Source organism: Plectropomus leopardus, chromosome 8 (genome assembly GCF_008729295.1).
Source record: "Plectropomus leopardus isolate mb chromosome 8, YSFRI_Pleo_2.0, whole genome shotgun sequence".
NCBI classification, from domain to species: Eukaryota; Metazoa; Chordata; class Actinopteri; order Perciformes; family Serranidae; genus Plectropomus; species Plectropomus leopardus.
Genome location: NC_056470.1, coordinates 26876204 through 26895786, shown reverse-complemented (window position 1 = coordinate 26895786; position 19583 = coordinate 26876204). Strand labels below are relative to the sequence as shown.

Genomic DNA, 19583 nt, shown 5'->3' with positions numbered 1-19583 from the left:
AGAGATTTTAAAACTGTGAAAGGAGAGAGTTTTACATTTTCAATAAGGCTGACACACTTTTCGTGATTATATTACTCAAAAACACAGATATACTGTAGAGATGGGTATGCCTTTGAATCGAAAACTAAAGCCAATTTGTTATACTTAACTCATCCTATGAAATAGTGTGCAAATAGATTTCTAGGGCTTCTGCTAGAGAGCTCGAACACCAATACAAAATCACATTATTGGAAGAAGATGCCAGTTTCTTTCTGGTAAACATTACATTACAAATAAGAGAAAGCACCACTCTTCTCAATGCATTTCATGTATTTGAGTCAGGTGTATGTAACAGAAATGCTGCCCATTCTTGCCCCTTTCCCAAATGTGCTTTACAATCAGACTGCACCAAGGGCCATAGGTGCCCCCAAAGCTACAGCAGAATCCAACTACTTGAAGGTTCATCCATTTGTGATAAAGTGTCTTCACCTTTAATATTGCCTCTGGCAGGCCCCAGGACAGTCTCCCGCAGAGTTCAGAACAGCCTTGCTGGGTTTACAACTTCTCCAACATACAGTAACGAACAATTCTCAGACGATTTCTCCCTTTGTTAAATTGTTTTGGGGCCAAAGCAGTGGTCTAAAAGCTACAGGCATCAAAGTGGAAAAGATTAAACTGGACTTCCTTCAGTCAAGTAAAAACAGAAAATATCTTATTTTCACATATTGTGGATTAGATTAACTGTCTGACATGTGATTAGGAGAAGGTTAGCTAAACTGTCAACCCAATATTTAATGCAAACAAAGGATTAGAGAGAATAACTGAGGAAATTTAAGCCAGATAAACCAAAACCACAGATTTGCGTTTTGTGTCGTCGCTGGAAAGTTTTTGGATATTCTGTTATGCAGTGTTTGCAAGTCTGTGAGACATGATTGAGATAAAGCACATTATGCAAATAGAAGATCTGTGACGGGAGTCTCGACAATCGTTCTCTCTCTGCACACCTGCAGCTAAAACCCTTCATTGGTTTTCAAACTGTCTGAGGAACCAAGTTCCAGGTGGTTGCAAGGAACATAAAGCAATCCTTGGAAGTGTCGCTGTGACAGTTTAAAAGACATGAAACCATTTGCAAAATGCTGCAAACTGCTAATCAAACAAGGTAATGAACAGTGGAAAATGGAAAAGTACTAAATGGGCAGAGCAGCATAGCAATGTAACTGAAGTGGAGATATAAAATGAGGAAAATTCAATCAAAATGTTTCTGTTTGGGTTAAGAAAATAATTTTTCTACATTTGCCAAAAGTATACCGTGCAGGAATTGTCGGTTACTGTTTGTAAACACAACATTCAAACTTGGCTTTTACAATACTGTACCAATATAGGAAGCTACATATGTTGTAATGGATATGCTTATACTTTAGCAAGTTAACTAAGGTAACTGCCAGCACCCACCTGTCCAACAGAAAACAGGTCAATTCTGCGTCACTCTCCATCCCTATTAAGGATGTCCTCAGTCAACCATCAGTCAGTTACCCGCTGAGTAAATTTTTAATGCTACTCATGTCGGTCTATAGGTTCATTTTGCTACACTTCAGTTTACAGCGCTGTTCATCAAAAAGGGTCTTGTAGGAGCAGCTCCCACTGCCTAATCTGAACTGTCATATCCTCTATATTTGGTATTGAAATTCTGTTCTTTGTATTTATTTTGTTTTTGCATTTCATGTAAAGCATCTCTGACTACTTAGAAAGGGGCAATAGAAGTCTTATCTGTCTGTCTATCTGTCTGTCTGTCTATCTATCTATTATTATTGTCATTATTATGTTATTATTAATAATAATATAAGAAGAAGAAAATACAGGCAGAGGGTAGGGTCTCTGCAGATAAATACTCTGCCACGTAATTTAGTTGGTCATAGCTGGTATTAATTTTTAAGGAGAATCTTACGGGTCACACCTTTGAAACCATACAGAGTTAAATAAGTATTGTGTTACTACCTCTTTAGTGTGTCATGTTTGACATCATGGAAAAGCCAGAGAGCAGGTAAACAGTAGAACGCAGCATGGACGAAGGCCTGCGAACGCTTAATGGTGGTTACTTCTTTTTCAGTCTCCCTTTCAAACTCGGTGCAGACTAATTTGGATCAATTTTTGATCGCTGCGTGGGGGAGACAGATAGTAATTTCTGACGGCGAGTAATTGAGTCTCACCGGTAAAGGGGCTAAAATTAACGTGTTCACCTGGGTGTTGTGTTTCCATCAATGCTGGTCAGAGTCGTAGGGCATAAATACCCATGACTCAGAGACATTTAATTCAGTTGTGAATGCAGATTGTTACCTTCCCTATTCATTTAAAAAGCCAAATGTTGACTTGAGTTAGCTGTTTTTTGTGCAGTGGAAAAGGGGCTTTAGTGTCTCCAAAATATGCCAGCTCAGATTTTTTTGCTTTGACACACATGTCTCGATCATTACTTTCCTATCTTCTTTTGTCTTATCAATAGTATGTGCACTGCACTTTGGCCTACACAGCAGTATTCCCACATCGCTCACCGCTCTGGTGTCTCTTGTCAGTGGATGGCTGTTCAGTAGTATGAATAATACCAGCGGGTGAACACTGCAGGGGTAATGGATGAAATAAATACCAAAGGTACAGGTGGTTGCACAGTCAAAGTAAATTCACCTAACGTCTCTCTTAACCCTCAGAAGCCCAACACAGCATTCATCAGGAGTCAATGAGGCCTGAAGCAGGAGGAGCAGCTGTCTGAGCCCTGACAGGGATTTCCTGTGTTTGACATGCTGAGCCGAGGGGACATGAACTCCTGCCTCCCTCCCTCTCTTCTTCCCGTCCTTTCTTTCTTTCTTGCACACAAAGTATAATTAGAATGAGAAAGAACATTAGACAGAAAATTCTGTTGAAGCTGCACATTTGCATAACACCTTATTTATTGAATTGTTCTGGTAATTCCTTTCATCGTCGCAGAATAAGGCTTTAAACATTCACTTCAATTTATTGCGCAGACTATTGTGCTTTGTCTTGATCATTGTAATATCTTAATAGCTATGGTATCATAAGCTTATAATGTGCATTTCCATAATAAGTAATTTACTGTTTGTGTTGCCCATATAGAACATTTAAAAATATTATTGAAACCTCCTCTTCACACAATATTTTTCTTTCCACCAGGCGTTTCAGGTTAATGAGTATTCAAGTCATTCCTCTTGACATTTCCCTCATGACAAAGGGTGCAGTACGCAACCCTCATTTCAAACATTTGCATAATCTCTCCTTGTCATCCCCTTTGCTTCTGTGTGCTATCTTTGCCCTCCTCCTCCTCCTTTGCTTCAGCTGTCATTTAAGAAGAAAAAAAAATCTGATTTATTATGATTTGAAATTATCCATCCGGCATTATGTAACTGCAGGTGTAGAGATTTGAAGAAAAAAAGAAGGAAAAAATGTTGTGGTTTCATTTTGTAGGATGAACCTGTGATGCCTTTTTCTAATACTTTAATTTCAAAGTGTGTCGCCACCTGAGTCCGTAAAATCCACTAAATTTGATTACATACACGGATATAATAGGAAGGTGTGCAATATCCACTGGAGGGAAAGAAAAAAATCACACTACTTTTTACAAGGTGAGGAAAAAAAATGACACGGAGCGTCAGCCTCCATTACCGCAGAGGACCGTACACTCTCTAATAAGGACACTGGAGGCACAGCAGCTTTTCAGAGAGAAGCACAAACAGAAAAGAAATCTTCTGAGGGAGCACAGACTTGTGCATCAAGGACGGTCTTGCATTCCAATGGTGACAACAGCAAGACATCGTACTGAGAAAGTGTTTTATCCCTCTTTGCTTGTAATCATCTTCCATAATGACACTCCTTAATCCCGAGGGGCGGTTTGATAGATGTTATACAATGGGAATGACCCAAATGGAAATGCAGCTTTTTGAAAACAGCTCTGCGTCTCAGAGGTAAAACATCTCAGCGGCAGTCCAGCAGCTGCAGATGAAATGATATCTGACGTAGTTTCAATTTGAATAACTGTCCTGACGATGACACTGTTCAGCATTGCCAAAAAATCAGCAGCTGACACACTTTGGAGACCAATACAAACCAGCTCTATGTGTGACGCTTGCGTGGTCTAACATTAAACATTGATGCCTCTCTCCCCTCACTGCTGAGAAATCTTTTACTGGAACTGCTGTTTCCTCCTCCAGTGAAAACAAACTAGTGAATAAGCAAAAGCTTTCTTCCTCTGACTATATCATTTGTAGTTTGTACTGTGTTTTGGTATGACTATGCCATTTGCTGCATGGCCTCCTTTTGGAAACAGCGTGAATCATCTCTATGCAGGAATTGTCAGCTACTGTTTACAAACAGTATCGCCAGCAAAAGTGAAAGTAAAAGTCAGTGAGCCTTCACGTTATGCCTCACTATGTGTTTTTTTCCTCTTTTTTTGTCTCTGTGTCTGCAGTTTTGTAGCTTCATCTTAGATGTGTGCTGCTTATGGTCTGGCACCTTGTTGCTACCACTTTACAACACCCTGACCTCACTTGCCTACTATGCCCAGAACATCCTGAAGACACCAAATAAGAGGTAAATAAATAAAAACTTTTTTGAAATTAGACAGAATTTTCAGCACTTCAGTCTAAAACAAACCACAATGTCGACTGATATTTAGAAGAAGATGTCTATCTATAACAGCCTCAATAGCAGCATCTATCTTGTCTTTAGCACTCGCCATTGTTGTTGTTACCTTTTATTGCTTCTGGCACATTGCTTGACAATGCTTGACATCGGTTTGACAAGGGTGCTGGTCCTGTTCATGCCGCTGATTGGTTAATTGAGTCCCCTGATGGTGCTCATTGTTTTTTTCTTTTAACTGAGGAACCTCTGTTTCATGTCACAATGTCAGACCAATCAGTCAACTCAAACTCAGCGGAGTGGGGCAGACTCAAAGGGTACATCTCCCATAATACCAAACAAATGTCCACAGGTGCTTTTTTAGTCATAGAAATAAGATTATTTCTCATCACAGACAAATGTTTGAGTCAGCAAAATTCAAAAATTCGTAGGCAGCATTCAGAAATAAGTCCAGTGGGAAACAAAATGTAGGATGTGATTTAGCTTCCCATACTGTATGTTGACGCTAATACATCAGTGCATTGTTATCCTCTGATTTGTCACTGCCGAAAAACAGATTTTGTAAAAAAAATCTGTTACAATTGGATTTAAGAGCCTCATACATGGTTATGGAAGTCTGGCTGTTGACGGGTGTGAAGAGACTGAGAGTGACTCAGTGATTCAGCATTTATCTCCTTACCATGTTTGAAAAAAAAGACATTCTGTCAGAAAAACCATCTGGATTATAGGAACTCTGTCAAGAACACATTGTCTTCATTTTGAGGTTCAGCATTCTTGGTTGCACATTTTTACTGACACAGTGGATGCTACGGGCGTGCTGCGTTTAGAGGGAACAAAACTGCCAATAATGATTTTTTTCTCATTTTAAAACTGTTCAGGACTTAATATACAACAGACCAGGCCATCTAAGCAGAAGCATGGCGGTCTCTCGATTGTCTTAATTATTATTCTCACAGCTCGAGTTCATGCTTGCTCTCACAGAAGCACTAAAGGTTATTTGCAACCTCCTCGGAGATATCGACTGCCCCAGTGTCAAACTGTTTCCGCTCCACGGTACCGATACTCAAGTCCAGCCAGTCTGAACAAATACTGTGTGAGTTTCTACTTTAATTCTGTTTCCACTTGAAAGCCTGCTGAGCTGGGATCAAATGATATCAGATTCTTTCACCAGCAGGACCTCGTGTCATCTAACATCTAAAACAACGCCTCAACACCCCCCACACACTAATGCACTTTTTGAAAATGTTTATTGGACCAAAAATATAAAATTAAAAAGTAGAATGTCAAACACTTATTGTTTCATTCTGCTCCCTTTTGCCAGGAACCAAATGGACACACAGTAAAACTAAATGGATATTTGAATGACTGGACTACATTTGATATTTTGATCTTTTTCATCCCATTATGGGAGAAATTTTTACATTTGTCCTCCAGCTAGCTTTAAATAGAAACATTAAACTGCAGGGCGCTGTGTAGAAAAGGCCAAATTTTACAAAAGCCATAATATCCATTTATGAGCTTGAGACTAACAGTGTGCTCAATATAACTGAATCATAGCACAGAAACACCAGCTGCAGTGTGTTGATGATAGGACCTCACAAGCATATGGTCTGTGGGTCAACACAGCAATCTGTTTCACAGCTAAGCTGTCTTGAAAACAAATAAAGCACTAATCCCAAAGAAAAAGTCCTTAAAGTAGAACTGAAGTTCTTATTTTTTGTGCATGGAAATATACAGTATATATATATACTTTTCAAGCATAGACTATATAAGCAATGGACATTGGTTTGTGGATTGCCTTTTTGAGGCTTCCAGTTTTACATGTCAGCTGTCATTATCTTAATTTTCTGGAGCCAAAAGTGACCAAATTTGGACAAGAGGTTAGAGCTGTGGAGGAGGGAGGAGTGGATGTGACTCACAGAATGTGGCGACGCCTCACAGACAGCCTGTCACACAAGCGAGTGACCCTTAAATATGCGTAACTGTGACTGTGTAGTGGCTGGACCTTAAGTATGAGTGGAACAACAATGTTTTTTTTCTAGTAACCAAAAGACACCTTGAAAATGTCTACAGACTTAATCCCTTTTACATCAGGCTAACATCATCAATCACTTCCGCATACATTACTGGCCATTGATTCCTATTGCGAGGATATGTAAAATCTACAAACTTGTTTATTTCTGTCGTCATTTTCAGCTGTAACTGTAACGTTTAGATATACATAGTTGAACACGGTGGTCTGACCAATCGAGGTTTCAGCCGTGCTTTATGTAATGTGTTGCTTTGCTAATATCTTTAATAATTCGGGCACAAAAGCTAGGTAATATAACACTCTGGATGGGGCTGCAGCAAAACGTAGTTTAGCCAACTAAAAAAAATTATATCAGAGTATGTGTGTTCTATATTTCAGTATTTGCTCAGCTTTACCGTACACATTGACCAATGACGAAGCTGACAAGTAACTCCTGCTTGTGTTCTGCTAAGTAAACTGATATAAACTGGGTTTTTTAGATTTTTTTTTAAGATGGCTAAAAACTAATCATTCAAACCCAGCATTTGTTTGTGAAGCCTATGTGGGTAATATGTGGGCTGAAAAATGGGACCTTCGTGGGATTGTCTTAGGTTTCCATAATGGCTCCATGCCAATTGTCCACATGGGTGGGTTTTACCCATGATAAGATAAGATAAGATTCCCATGAAGGGCCCATTCCCACACCCATTCCTACATGGAGCCTGTGGATGACAGGGGCGACTTTTCAGCCCATTTACTAACCATGAGCCCCACATAGCAATGTTGGCTGGGAGGCAGCAATGGCGCAATGTTGTTTTAATGTAGATGTCACAATGGTTTTCTACCTGCAAATTATTGTAAATAAACATTGTGAGCCGCTCCATTAACTGGCTGCTTCTACTTATATTCTCTTTTCAAGATTTTGATAATCATTTCCACGACTGTTTTTTCTTCTTCACAAATAGCTGAAAATGAGCACAAAATAAACAGTTTTGTTCAATTAAGACAAAGAATATGTTATATTACATAATTATTATGCTGCTTCACCATACCTGAATCTGCCAGTCAAAACTAAAATCAGTTTTCCTCCACACAGAGCCACACAGGGAAAACAGGGCCGCTGTGACATTAGGTGGGTGCGACTGCTGCTCAGTATGGCCTTTGGCTGGTTAATGAGATAGAACATTTGGCCACTTCTGATCTGGCTGTTTTATTATGTGAGCAGACAACTGCAGAACCCATTTAGCAGCCAAATACCTGTGGCTCTGGTTTTGACAGAGCGGCCTGCCTGTCCTCAGTGTCCCTGTCGTATAATCAATCAAAGCCTGAATTGAAGGAAAGGGCATGGGACTCAAACAATGCATCAGTATAGCAAACAGACATATGTGAATGTTTCGCAGCAATCACTTCACTCGTCACATTTAAAAGAGGAGGAGGCTTGAAGACCTGACAGATATTTGTCTCGATTCTTGTTTACAATTGTAAGGCAGTGAAAAGAGTTCAGTGTTTGTCTCTAAACAGTGATTTTGCCTGCGTGGTTGACAGTTGTTCGCCTGACATTTTGTCTTTTACCATCAGGTGGTTCAATTTAGTGGCAATGAAATTTCAGACTGTGTTCAGAAGTCTTTTCTCTGTTGTGCCCATCAAATGTCTATAAAGACAGATGTTTGACCTTCTGTGCTGAAACATTCAAACCAGAAGTGTCCTCCTCTTGTAGTTTATCTTTTGTCTTGACATTGCTTTATTCTTTGTGGCATTTCGGAAATGTTCATCAAACCAGGCACCGATGAGACTCATGCAATGTACAAAGGCTGAGGCTTCAGTCAAACATGCCCCCGAGCCATATTTCAACAAGCGACTAATATCAGATTACTGTCTATTACCATCACTGCATAATTATTTCTTTAGTCTACACCAGAACAAAATATATTTTTTTAAATATACTGTAAAAATTGATTGAATTTCAATTCAAGACATTTGATCAGGAGTTTGTGTCATACAGCATCAGAGAAAGATGTAAAATGCATGTGGATGTATGGAGTCATGGGTCATACGTTGCTGGATGACTTAAGACCATCACCTTATCAGTGGTTTATCACTCTCATGTTTCCCCTCTTTGTTTGCTTTTTTGGTATTATGTGGACTCTCTATGCAATATACTGTATTTACTACAGTATATTATACTGCCCTACTACTACAGCAACCCTGTCTTCTAGAAATTACGTTTGTATGTTGCAAAACTGCTTTTGTATTAATGTTGTTGGGGCAACGTAATTGTTGCCTGGATTATGTTCAGAGACGTTTTTTTTCTCAAATAACGACACACTACATTAATGTTCTACTTAGGCTTTGGAAAGAGATGGTTGGGGAGGATGGTGGGCTACAAAGTTCAGGACCTTGACACCACTTGAATCCTGTCTTAGGTTTAAGGACCCGGGTGAAAGAAAGGGAAAGATCGTGATTTCAGTTAAATGTTAATAAAGGGGGATTAGGGTTAGAGTTAGTTGCATCAAAACATAATTCCTAAAACATAGGGCTAACCACATTAAACTTTGTTGGCCAACAAGGGCAGACGCGCTGTGATGGCCCAAACATTTTCAAATACAGAAAACTGCAAAAATCCAAAACAAATACAAAGATGGAAAGTGCTGCAAATGAAAAAAATGTGCTGCACAAAGTCAAAAGAGACAAGACATTCACTGCAAATGTGCTGCAAATACAGAAAAGAAACAATATCAAAAACACACAAACCCCCGAAACAAATGCAACAAAAAATGCTGCATATCCAGCCAACATAGCAATAGGTAAACCTGACAACAAGTTGTCAGATAAAAAGAAAACTATTTCAACTTGAATCAGTAATGCCACAGTTAACAAACAATCACTGTATACATTAGCTGTATTTGTAGAAAAATACTATATGCTTTTGAGTATACTTTCTAAATTAGTCTTAACGAACCTATACTAGTTTTTTAATTTGTGCAATAACAAGGCCCCCAAAATGCTGATTTATTCCCAATACAACATATGACGATGATGCTAAAAATACATGTAACTCCTCTAACCGACATGATACGACAAGCATATTGCACCTCCCCCTGGGATGCTTACTAAACCTTTCTAATTAAGATGCGACCTCAGGAGGCACGCAGAGAAATGACATCCCTAAATGCAATAAAACCCTGTAAGAAAGTGTCAGATCTCTGTACCTGCAGAACGAACAGGTGGAATAAGGAGAAGTTTGCAGGGCTTTAAGTGCTCATGACTCAGTTTGGGTTTGATTTAATGAAAGGCTGCGCTGAGTGAATTGGAGGCAGCTTTAGGGATTCTTCACCTGTGCTCAGACAGAGACATTTTGAGCAAAAGAGAAACAGCAGATCTAGAGACATCTGTGCATAGATGTCAAAACAACACAGATTTGTTTATCACTCACTAAATTCATTTTATACTTATGACCTTTAAGGCATAACAAAGTTTCCTGTCACAGAGAAGTCTTATTTTAATGTGGATTGTTTACACTAGCTTGTGTTCTTCATCTGATGCCACCAACTATGACTCAGTTTCTTTCTAACTTAAATTTCCACCTTTCACAAAGACTCTGAATAACACTGTATTTTGCTCCCATAAAGCAAGGACATAAACTGATTTTAAAGTTTTAAAGTTGCTCTTAACTAAACCAACATTTTGTCAAACAGACTTTGGATTTTTGCCCTTAAAAAAGTTGCACTCAAGTTTGAAGGGGATTCATTTCATAATCACTTTACACCCACCTATTTAAAACTCTTCATGACTGTAGAGGACATTTGAGTACTCACAGGCTTTCTCCTCCTTGTGTCTGTCCTTTTTTATGAGAATTTAGGAATCTGGGAAGGCTCATACCACAATATTTAAATTCATATGCAAGGGTTAGGTCATAATTAGCATAAAATCCCAGCATTTTTAAAAGTAGTGGAAAAATGAGAGAATGTTTCAAAAAAAAAAAAGGAGAAAAGGCCCAAATCATACTGGATCTGTCGTGTTGGGTTTTGAGTCCCTTTTGCATAGACTGTTAGGCAAATAGGCAGCTGAGCTGGACAGACTGGAGGGCTCTGCAGGAGTAATCTGCTGCTGGTGCTTCTCCAGGACGACTGATGATGGGCAGCAGCTTCGAGCTGGCAGGAAAGAAAGGGACGCAGTGGCACAGAGAGTACTGGACATGTCGGTAGTGATTACATTCTGCTTCAGAAAGGGTCAGAGGTCAGATTGAGTGTGTGCCGGCAGCTCCCTGCGCCAAACTGACTGTATTCCCAACACTGTACAATGCCATCTTCTTGTATTGCTGCGGGCTGGCTCTGCAGCCTCACTTTCACACTGTCACCGCTCCTCAATATTTGAAAATCAAATTTAATTAGCACTGCATCTACTGTGCACACTTTTGTAGCAGATACAAGTGCTCCCTGGAGACAAGAGTCAAGAGCTTAGTGCTAAGTCAGACTTTAGGGAGAGAATTAAGACTTCAGCATAAAACATGCCCAATGGGGTCTACTTTTTGTATATGTATATGAAAAAAAATGAAGTTGCACTAAACATTTACATCTGTGGAACATTCTTAAACAGCTGAGGCAAAGAATACATTCAAGTGCTTGAGGAAATGCCTTATACTGCAATTCAAGTTATTTAAATTTTGTGGGGGGCAATATTTTGATATCGATATTGTGATATGATACTAGATAGCATTTTAGATTTTGATATCATAATATCATAAATGTTGTCTTTTCTGGATTTTAAAAGCTGCATTACATTAGAGTAATGTAATTTTTATATATTTACCAGACTATTCCAGCTGTTCGATATTTTTCCTTCCTTACTACGACAATACTGAAGAATCTCATTGTATACATCTTGTTTTGCACTGCTGATGATTTTATTATAATGAATCAATACCTAGTTGTATATTAATGATTGTTTCCCTTTGTGATCTATGGATGTGTTGCGGTTTGTTTTGAACTGTGTCTTGTAGGGTGTGCTAGAGTGATTTGAAAGGCACCTATAAACAAAATGTATTATTATTATTATTACTGATTCATTGTGATTTATTTTGATAGAAAGCTTTGTATTTATTTATTTTTTTAGGCCTTTTCTGCTTTATTGGACAGTTTAGATTGAAAGGGAGAGAGAGGTTAAGTTTGCTGCGGCAAGGACACAGCCTTATTTACATGGAGTGCCCGCTCTACGAGGTGAGCTACTGGGCGCCCACGATAGAAAGTTTACGTACTGGTTGTTTAAAGAGCACAGATACGAGAATCTGATTTTTGTCCAATCACGGGGAAACACCCTGAGGGATTTAAAAAATGAGATACACATAGCAAGAAACACTTTCACATCAGTCTGAACAAACTCTTGGATGCTTGTAGGAATATTTTAATAAAGACTCACCGTCCTCTCGAGACTTTTGAATAAACGCATCAACGCCACTTTCCCCGTAGTTTCCCTCTGAGGCTACAGTGGAGACGTAGTTCCAACGCATGGCTTTGACAATGTCCACCATAGCCTGGGCCTGGTAGGTGTCTGGGGGCACCACCCGGGAGAAAAAGTCGTAGCGGGTGTTGTCACTCAGCTCCGGAGCTGTGGAGGCGTAGCTCACCTGAGGGATCTAAGAAAGAGAGAGACGTGGTTACACACTGTGAAATGTATGAATAATAGACTTTATGTAAATTAATGACATGTTCAGGACGAAGGTTCCATGTACAATTACATGATTATTGAATGACACCGAACATCTGCTGGAATCTCATCTGCCCCGTGGTTGGTATTCACCCTCTACAGTGTACACTCTGTTGCTTTAAATAGGCCTGATGATTACAGGCTTAGCTGTAGCTAAAGTATACTTCCACACCAGTCAAGCAACACTAATCTGCTCATGAATTCACACTTGTCTCGAACATAATGTGAGATTTATTTGGTGTTGAAAAACATAAAAGCACATGATGATCTGCCTCCAGAGCTGCAGTAATACCCAGTGTTCTTGTCAGGAATTGCAAAGCCGTTATTGTTTCATGGGAAAGGCTAGAAAACCATAAATATAATATAACTTTAATGTGTTACTTAGAAGAGTTTGAAATGAAAGTAGAACTCAATAAGGTGAAAGGTTATGCAGTAATTCGATAGTATGGAAGATAAGGAAGTTAAGCGTTTTGAAATGATGGGAATGGCTTTAAATATATTTTTAATAATCCTTCAATAGATATATTTAAAAATACATTAATAAAATGTGAAAACTGTTGAGTGCTGTCTTCAGATTTCTGCCTGTCTCCACATGCTGCTGTTATAAAAGGTTTAACTCTTCTTAGTTTCACTACAAAAGTGTTTCAGGGAGTCTTAGTTGGTTCGTAATCTCAACTTTTTGCTTGCTCAAGTTATTTCAGATTTATGGCTTCTGTGATCTTCCTATGGCTTCCGTGCTGCACAGTTTGGAAGTTAACTGACCAGATTTTATGACACTCAGTAATGTGTTTCATGCTTTAACTTCAAATACGGACACACTTTTTTATGCTGATGTAAAAAAATGTTCAGGTCTAGATTCTCCTGGGTTGATGAATTCAGGCAGAAGATGTAGAAGTCACAGCTGCTTTAAACCAGAATAGAGTTTAACTGCATGAGTCAGTGGGGGAACATCTTTTAATGTGCGTGACCCAGCTCAGTGTTAAAAGTAGACTACTTGTCCTAAAGCCAATCCTGCCTTTTAAAGACGCCTTAATCCGAGAAATCATGTTTCATTTTTACAGTAAAAACACAAATTGCTGAAGTAACACACGAGGAAAAAACATAATTTTGTCAAATGGAAGGGAAAATTCTGATTGTAAGTATTCGTGAATGCCTGAAATTGTAAAATGTAAGTAAAAGCTATTCTGATTATAGTTTTTACTTCCTCCAAGAGAACTCTGGTGCTAATCTTATCTAACAACCAAAACGTTTTCAGCTGGAGATCCCTAAAGTGAAATCTTATTAAATGGGTGTCTGTGACCTAATGTGTATCAATTTAAAGGTCTTTAACGTGAAAAAAGGTTGAGACCTGCTGCTACAAGTTACTTGTCTTTTTCTGAAGTCTGAGGATAAATACGGAGGTCAAAGTAGTTGACTTTGACTGTGCTTTTTTCATCTGATGACTGACATTTGAATGTGATTTTGCTCATCCCTTCCAAATGCTGTTTGTCATGGCACCTAAGAGGCACTCTGGGGATTTTGACAATCACCTTTCAGCATCCCCACTGAGATGGAGGGACATGTGGATGGACAGATAAGCTGAAAAATACTTAAAACCAGCAGTATGTCAGAACAGCATTCATTTGTTATACATTAAAGTAGGGCAATGTTTTCTTAATTATACTCCTGACAGAAATGGAACCATTTTACAACTTTGGTTAATTACATTAAACAGAAATATCCTCAACAAAGCATTTGAATGGCATGAGAGCTGTGAGGTAAAAGTAGTGTTTCAGGTTATTGTGGATGGGGGCAGAAGCAAAATATATTTCAGCCATAAAAATAGGACCACATAAACACCTAGTATACGTAAGTTTAGACTATTTTCACTGCTTTACCTTGCTGTCATACAGTCCTTTACAATAGGAAACTAACACCATTATGACTGCTATGCTGTCTTTGAAGCCACCAGATGCCATTGACAGAAAAAGTGATGGTACTTCACAAGGAGTCTCTTGTCTTCGGCTGGTGGGCAGTTTGTGTTATTGTGTGACTTTCGGAACCAAGTTATCAGTTTTCTTGTGTGCCTGTCCGAACTGGGAGCATTGACAACACACAATTCAATCTTTTAAAAGATTATTATTTGGCTTTATTAGTGATAGGACAGCTCAAGTTTGAAAGGGGGAGAGAGAGAGGGGATGACATGCAGCAAAGGGCCGCACGCTGGAGTTGAACTGTGGCTGCTGCAGTGAGGACAGCAGCCTGCGTACATGGGGCACCTGCTCTGTGAGCTACTGGGCACCCCGATAACACACAATTCAGCAGAGTAGTCTTGTACTGTCCTGCGCAGGATGCGTGAGAATGCAATACAGTATAATATACTTGAAGACATTTCTTGATTACCCTGGTGGCTAAATATAGCGACAAAGTCGCTAAGTTGGCAACATTGTTTTCAAATCGCACGGAAATTTCTTTTTAGGCTTTGGTAGGAGGGGCCAATCGGCCAATCTGCTGGTAAGATGTACCTGATTGACAAAATAAGACCAAATGCGAGCAACATTTGTAGACTCTTCATGCGGCACAAAATAGTTTCGATTATCTTGATTTGAAAATTGAGAGAAGTCAGAGTTGTAATTGAAAAAAAAAAGTCAGATTAATCGCCCCGCCCTGCATTACAGCCTTTATTTATTTGCTTTTTATATATCTGAATTTAAATATATAAAATGGTATGTTTGGGAGGGGAAACAAATCACAGAACAAATTACAGCACTTACATCCTGCAGTGGTACATCAAAGTAAACTTTACCCACCTACAGTTTCATAGTACTTCACCAATATTTACTCCTCTATCTGCACACAGACGGCTGTGGAATTGAAACCGTCCCTTCCTCTCTCCCTCACTTCACACAGCGGAGGCCTTTGATGTGGTCAGCTGTAGCAGTGTACTGATCCTGCTACTGCTGTGCGCCCCGCTCGTCTCTGTAGCCTGTGTGAGGAGCACAGCTGTTCAGTCTGTACCCGTGACCTACAGCTCCAACAACTCGTGTAATTCCACACAGACTTTCTTTTCGCCACAAGGATCCTCTGGGTAAAGCCTGAACGAGTGCAGAGCTTGTAATGAATGAATGTAGAAGATGTTCCCCTTGTGTCATTTTATTGTGATATGTCAGAGTTGTGCTTCAGTGCCGAATCGGCTTTATAGGTAGTGACTTGTGATGCGGCAAGCATGCCAGTCAGAAACAGCCTTGTTAAGTCGATTCTCTTTCGCAGAAGAGAAAAGGCAGAAAAGGGATATCTGTGTGTGCTAATGGACCATGTGCATGTTGTATGTCATCCTCCCGGATGAATGGCTCTCAGTCGTCCCCGGCGCATCACACTGTGCTGTGTCCAAGCAGTATTTCTGCGTCAGTTGTCTTGTTTAGAGCTTGTGCAAATTGCTCTGCCTCATGAACTGTGAGCACCGAATGACATCCATGTTGGAAGCTGACATGCTTCATGCACGTGCTCCTCCGGGATTCTCTCAGAGACACGGACCTTGACGGGATCCATGGCATGTTTTGAGTGTGCACCCTGCGGACTGGTGGCAGTCAACTGACTTGTCGATTTAACACCTGGTGGTAACAGCAGACTAAGATACACCTGACCTTAAAAGTTTGCTCACTTAATGTCTGCCTTGACTGTTGGCAGAACTTTTCTCCTTTTACATCTGTTTTTCTCTCCCCCTTTCTAGCAACAAAAGTGTGAACCAGATTTTTTTTGTTTCTGGCACTGCTTTGACGTCATAAGGCGGGATCTAGCACGCTGTGCTGTGCAAAGGTGTTTGTAAGGTGTTAATAATGTCTCATTTTAGATTATTTCAATGTTCTAGCACACAGCAGCACAGTGAAAATGATCCTTACTCTTCAGTTTTTAAGAGAGTTAGAGAGTATGTGCTAATATCTGCTAATTTTGCAAAGTGAGTAAAGCATGATCTTCTGAGTAAAAAATGAGGTTAAAGCACATGTATAAAAATGTACGTGGCAACTTCTCCCCATGGCACCCCTCAGGATTTTTGTAACTCTCCTCCTAGAGGGGCTTTTAAAAAAAACACAGATAACATATCATGAATCCCTGCTGACATGCATGATTGCACCTGTTATCACTGTGTTTTACAAGAGCTGTTTTTCAGAAAAACTGACTGAAGAATAATTAGTTAGAGGTTAAAATGTGTGGTGCAAAACTCAGAGTCGGAAATGCTCTATTGATCTCCTGGGATGGGGGCAATTGTGGTTTGTTAAAGTTGCTCTGATGTAAAGCAGAAATAAGTACCAGCACAGTATGTATACATATAAAATATAAAACAGAAGTAATAAAAACAAATATCACTAGTATATGAATATTTAAAACTTATATGTATAATGTGCTGACTATGAAAAGTGTGTAAAGATTTAAAATATAGCATATAAATACAGTAATAATAAGGATCAGCACTAGTATGTAAATATGTAAAATTCTAAACATGTAAAGTGGAGAAATATATATTTTTTTCTTATGCTACAACTCAATGTATAAAACTAGTATGTAAAGTAAGAAATATAAAATATGTGTAATGCTACAATGTACAATGGATATATAGAAGAACAATAAAAACATATACAATGAATAGAATATAAGTAACATGTTAAATAAAGCCAACATTCAAAAGTTGAGAGAATTTTGCACATTTGAATAATTACACAGACTGCTGTAGTTGTATTATTGTATTATAAAACCAAGTTCAGTTGAAGAATAATAAAGTAGCTTTGTAATTGTAATTGGATTTAAAAAGTCTTTGTCAGCAAAATCCTGCAGTACATTAAAAACGCCTAATTGAATGAATCTACCCTGATCTGAAATATATCTCATGTTTTGGGGTTTCTAATTTTGCTGCTGTCATGTATTGTGGTGCTGCTGTGACGTGTCTAGTCCCATATCTGCCAAACAAGTGGGAGCCGCAGTGAAGCAACCCTGTGTTGTATTTTTCACCTGAGGGATTTTCACTGCTGTAACAATCACACAATTTCAGCATTCTGTCAAGAACCGGGACAGGCAGAGCTTATCATGTTTGTGTTGGCGAGATTTCTTGCTCGCTGGACTACAGCGATAGTCCTGAACAGTGTGCTTCCTCTAATAGAACACAGTCACTTCTTAGCATTGACTCAAGAAATTAAATTCCTCAGCAAAGGCCCTCTCTGATCCCCCTATAGAGAATCAAAAGAAACAGGGATTGGAAGGAAAAATAAAGACGTGATGTGAAAAGAGAATATGCCATATGCAGGCAGGGAGAAGATATCTTGGCAGGGGTTTGACGTATGAAAACTGCACAGTGCAGTTGAATTCAGGATTGCTCACTATACTCACAGCCAGATTCAGTGGTAAAGATCTTACGTTGCTCAAAAATGTTCTTGTGGCTCCATTTTAGTGAAGCTGTGTACACCATCTGCTCCGGCTGAGGCTAACGCAGCTGAGCTTCCTGTCCTGTGATGTGAGCTCTTTGTGACCCCATCACTTTATACAGAGTTCATCCATACACTACGTTTCCACCCCAAGTTTATAGAACTGCTTTAATCTGCACCCCGTCACCCTAGCACTATCCATTTAATTGCTAATGGGCTTGGGAAATATGCTTAATTGCTGTGATGTGAGTCTCAAGCAGATTTTTGATGCAGATTTAATGTTCAAATCACTTGCTTTAAATAACTGTGCCTTTTTAAAAATTCAATGAGCTCATTTGGCACTGCATCAATGCAGGAGTAATGATGCTCATTAGAACTGTACAGAAATATTGTACATCTGTACTGTTTGCATGGTGAAGAAAAATCAAAAAGCTTCAGTCAGGATCTGGAAATGTTCCAGTAAATACTTCCTGCAAATATGTTAGCTGTGTATTTTCCATCTGTAAAAACAGAAGAAAAAGTTCTGAATGAGCTAACTCGTTTGTCTTGCTGACAGTTATGCAGGATCGCTGTTTCTGTGCATCAGGTGTTGATGTTTTTATCTGAAGTTATTGTGAGATAAAACAATAATGGAGACACAAAGTCTGAGAGCAGTGGTTGTAGTCTGGGATGTTTCCAGCTAAAATTGTGCATTTTTCAAGGATGGTGGCTGACCTTTGAGCTATATTTTTGTCATTTACATAAATTCATGTAGAACATGTGCAAATTGATTTATAAAATTCACCAGAATGAAGGAAATAAAGCATTTGACGCTCAAAATTTTGTAGTACAAGATCCTCAAACCACATAAATGTTTGACTAAATGTATGCCCTTGCCTCCCCTGAACAGCGATTTTCATATGTAAACCATGAATAATAATAGTTACTGCAGCCCCATGTGGTGTGCATTGAACTGCAGCAAGGGTGAAAATTACTTTTGAGAGGGTTTTTTTTGTCATTATGAGGGATGGATTTAACAGTGCGTCTGCTCTAACTCAGACTGCTTTGTTAGCGTGATCGGCTAACTTGTTAGAAGTAACTTAGCATTACAGTCAAAAGAAAGAAGCATATCAGTTAGCTAACTACATTTTTTATGAGGTTGCAGATTACATTAGAAAAATCCCCAGTCATCTACCTAAAAGTAGACTAGTGCTAGAATGGAGAGCTTGGCAATGCAATAGCAACTATAAACCAATCGCTAGAAAAAAATATGCACAACAGCTACTTGTTTATGGTTCAGGGAAGATCATGTTTTGGCTTAAAATACCCATATTGGCGGGAACAATCCTGTCAGAAAAACGCAGGGATGTCTCAGTGGAAAAAAAAATCCAATTATTTTTCATGCCAAAAAGCCCATGGAAACACAGCAACGGGTTGCTACCAAACACCCACATTTGATGCCTCCAAAGCTACTGGAAACACAACAATCATTCACTAAATCACAACTGGTTTTGTTGTTTGTTGGCCTTGAACAGTTGTCTGCAGCTTGGCAGGAGTCTTATGTGTCATGCCATCCACAGTCCCCTCCAACTGCGGGTGTCAAAGTCATTTACACACTACAATACCTATACGTTGCCTGTCCCTATCCTCGGGGGGAAACCGTGTTATCCCAATAATGGTGCTGTAGTTTGTAAATCTCAGACTGGTTTTCCTCCTGGTTCTCATATTCACTTAGAGGCAAATGTATTTCCTGTTTGCTCTCACAGGAGCCAGAGGGCTGACACTCGGCAGCACCTTCAGGCATGCAGTGTAGTCTTCACCATTCAATTAAGAAGCGGCTGAATATAACACTGGATGTTATCCAAAGGTGAAGCCTC

At 39.3% G+C, this 19583-nt stretch overlaps 1 protein-coding gene across 1 annotated transcript in view; it reads right to left on the bottom strand.

Moving 5' to 3' along the window:
* LOC121946929 (metabotropic glutamate receptor 4-like) overlaps nucleotides 1–19583 on the bottom strand; it is a 165192-nt gene that overhangs the window by 63798 nt on the left and 81811 nt on the right. Inside the window, exon 2 of the mRNA XM_042491761.1 lies at nucleotides 12047–12263. Within this exon, the coding sequence (XP_042347695.1) occupies nucleotides 12047–12263 (217 nt within the window). The remainder of the gene's footprint in view (nucleotides 1–12046; nucleotides 12264–19583) is intronic.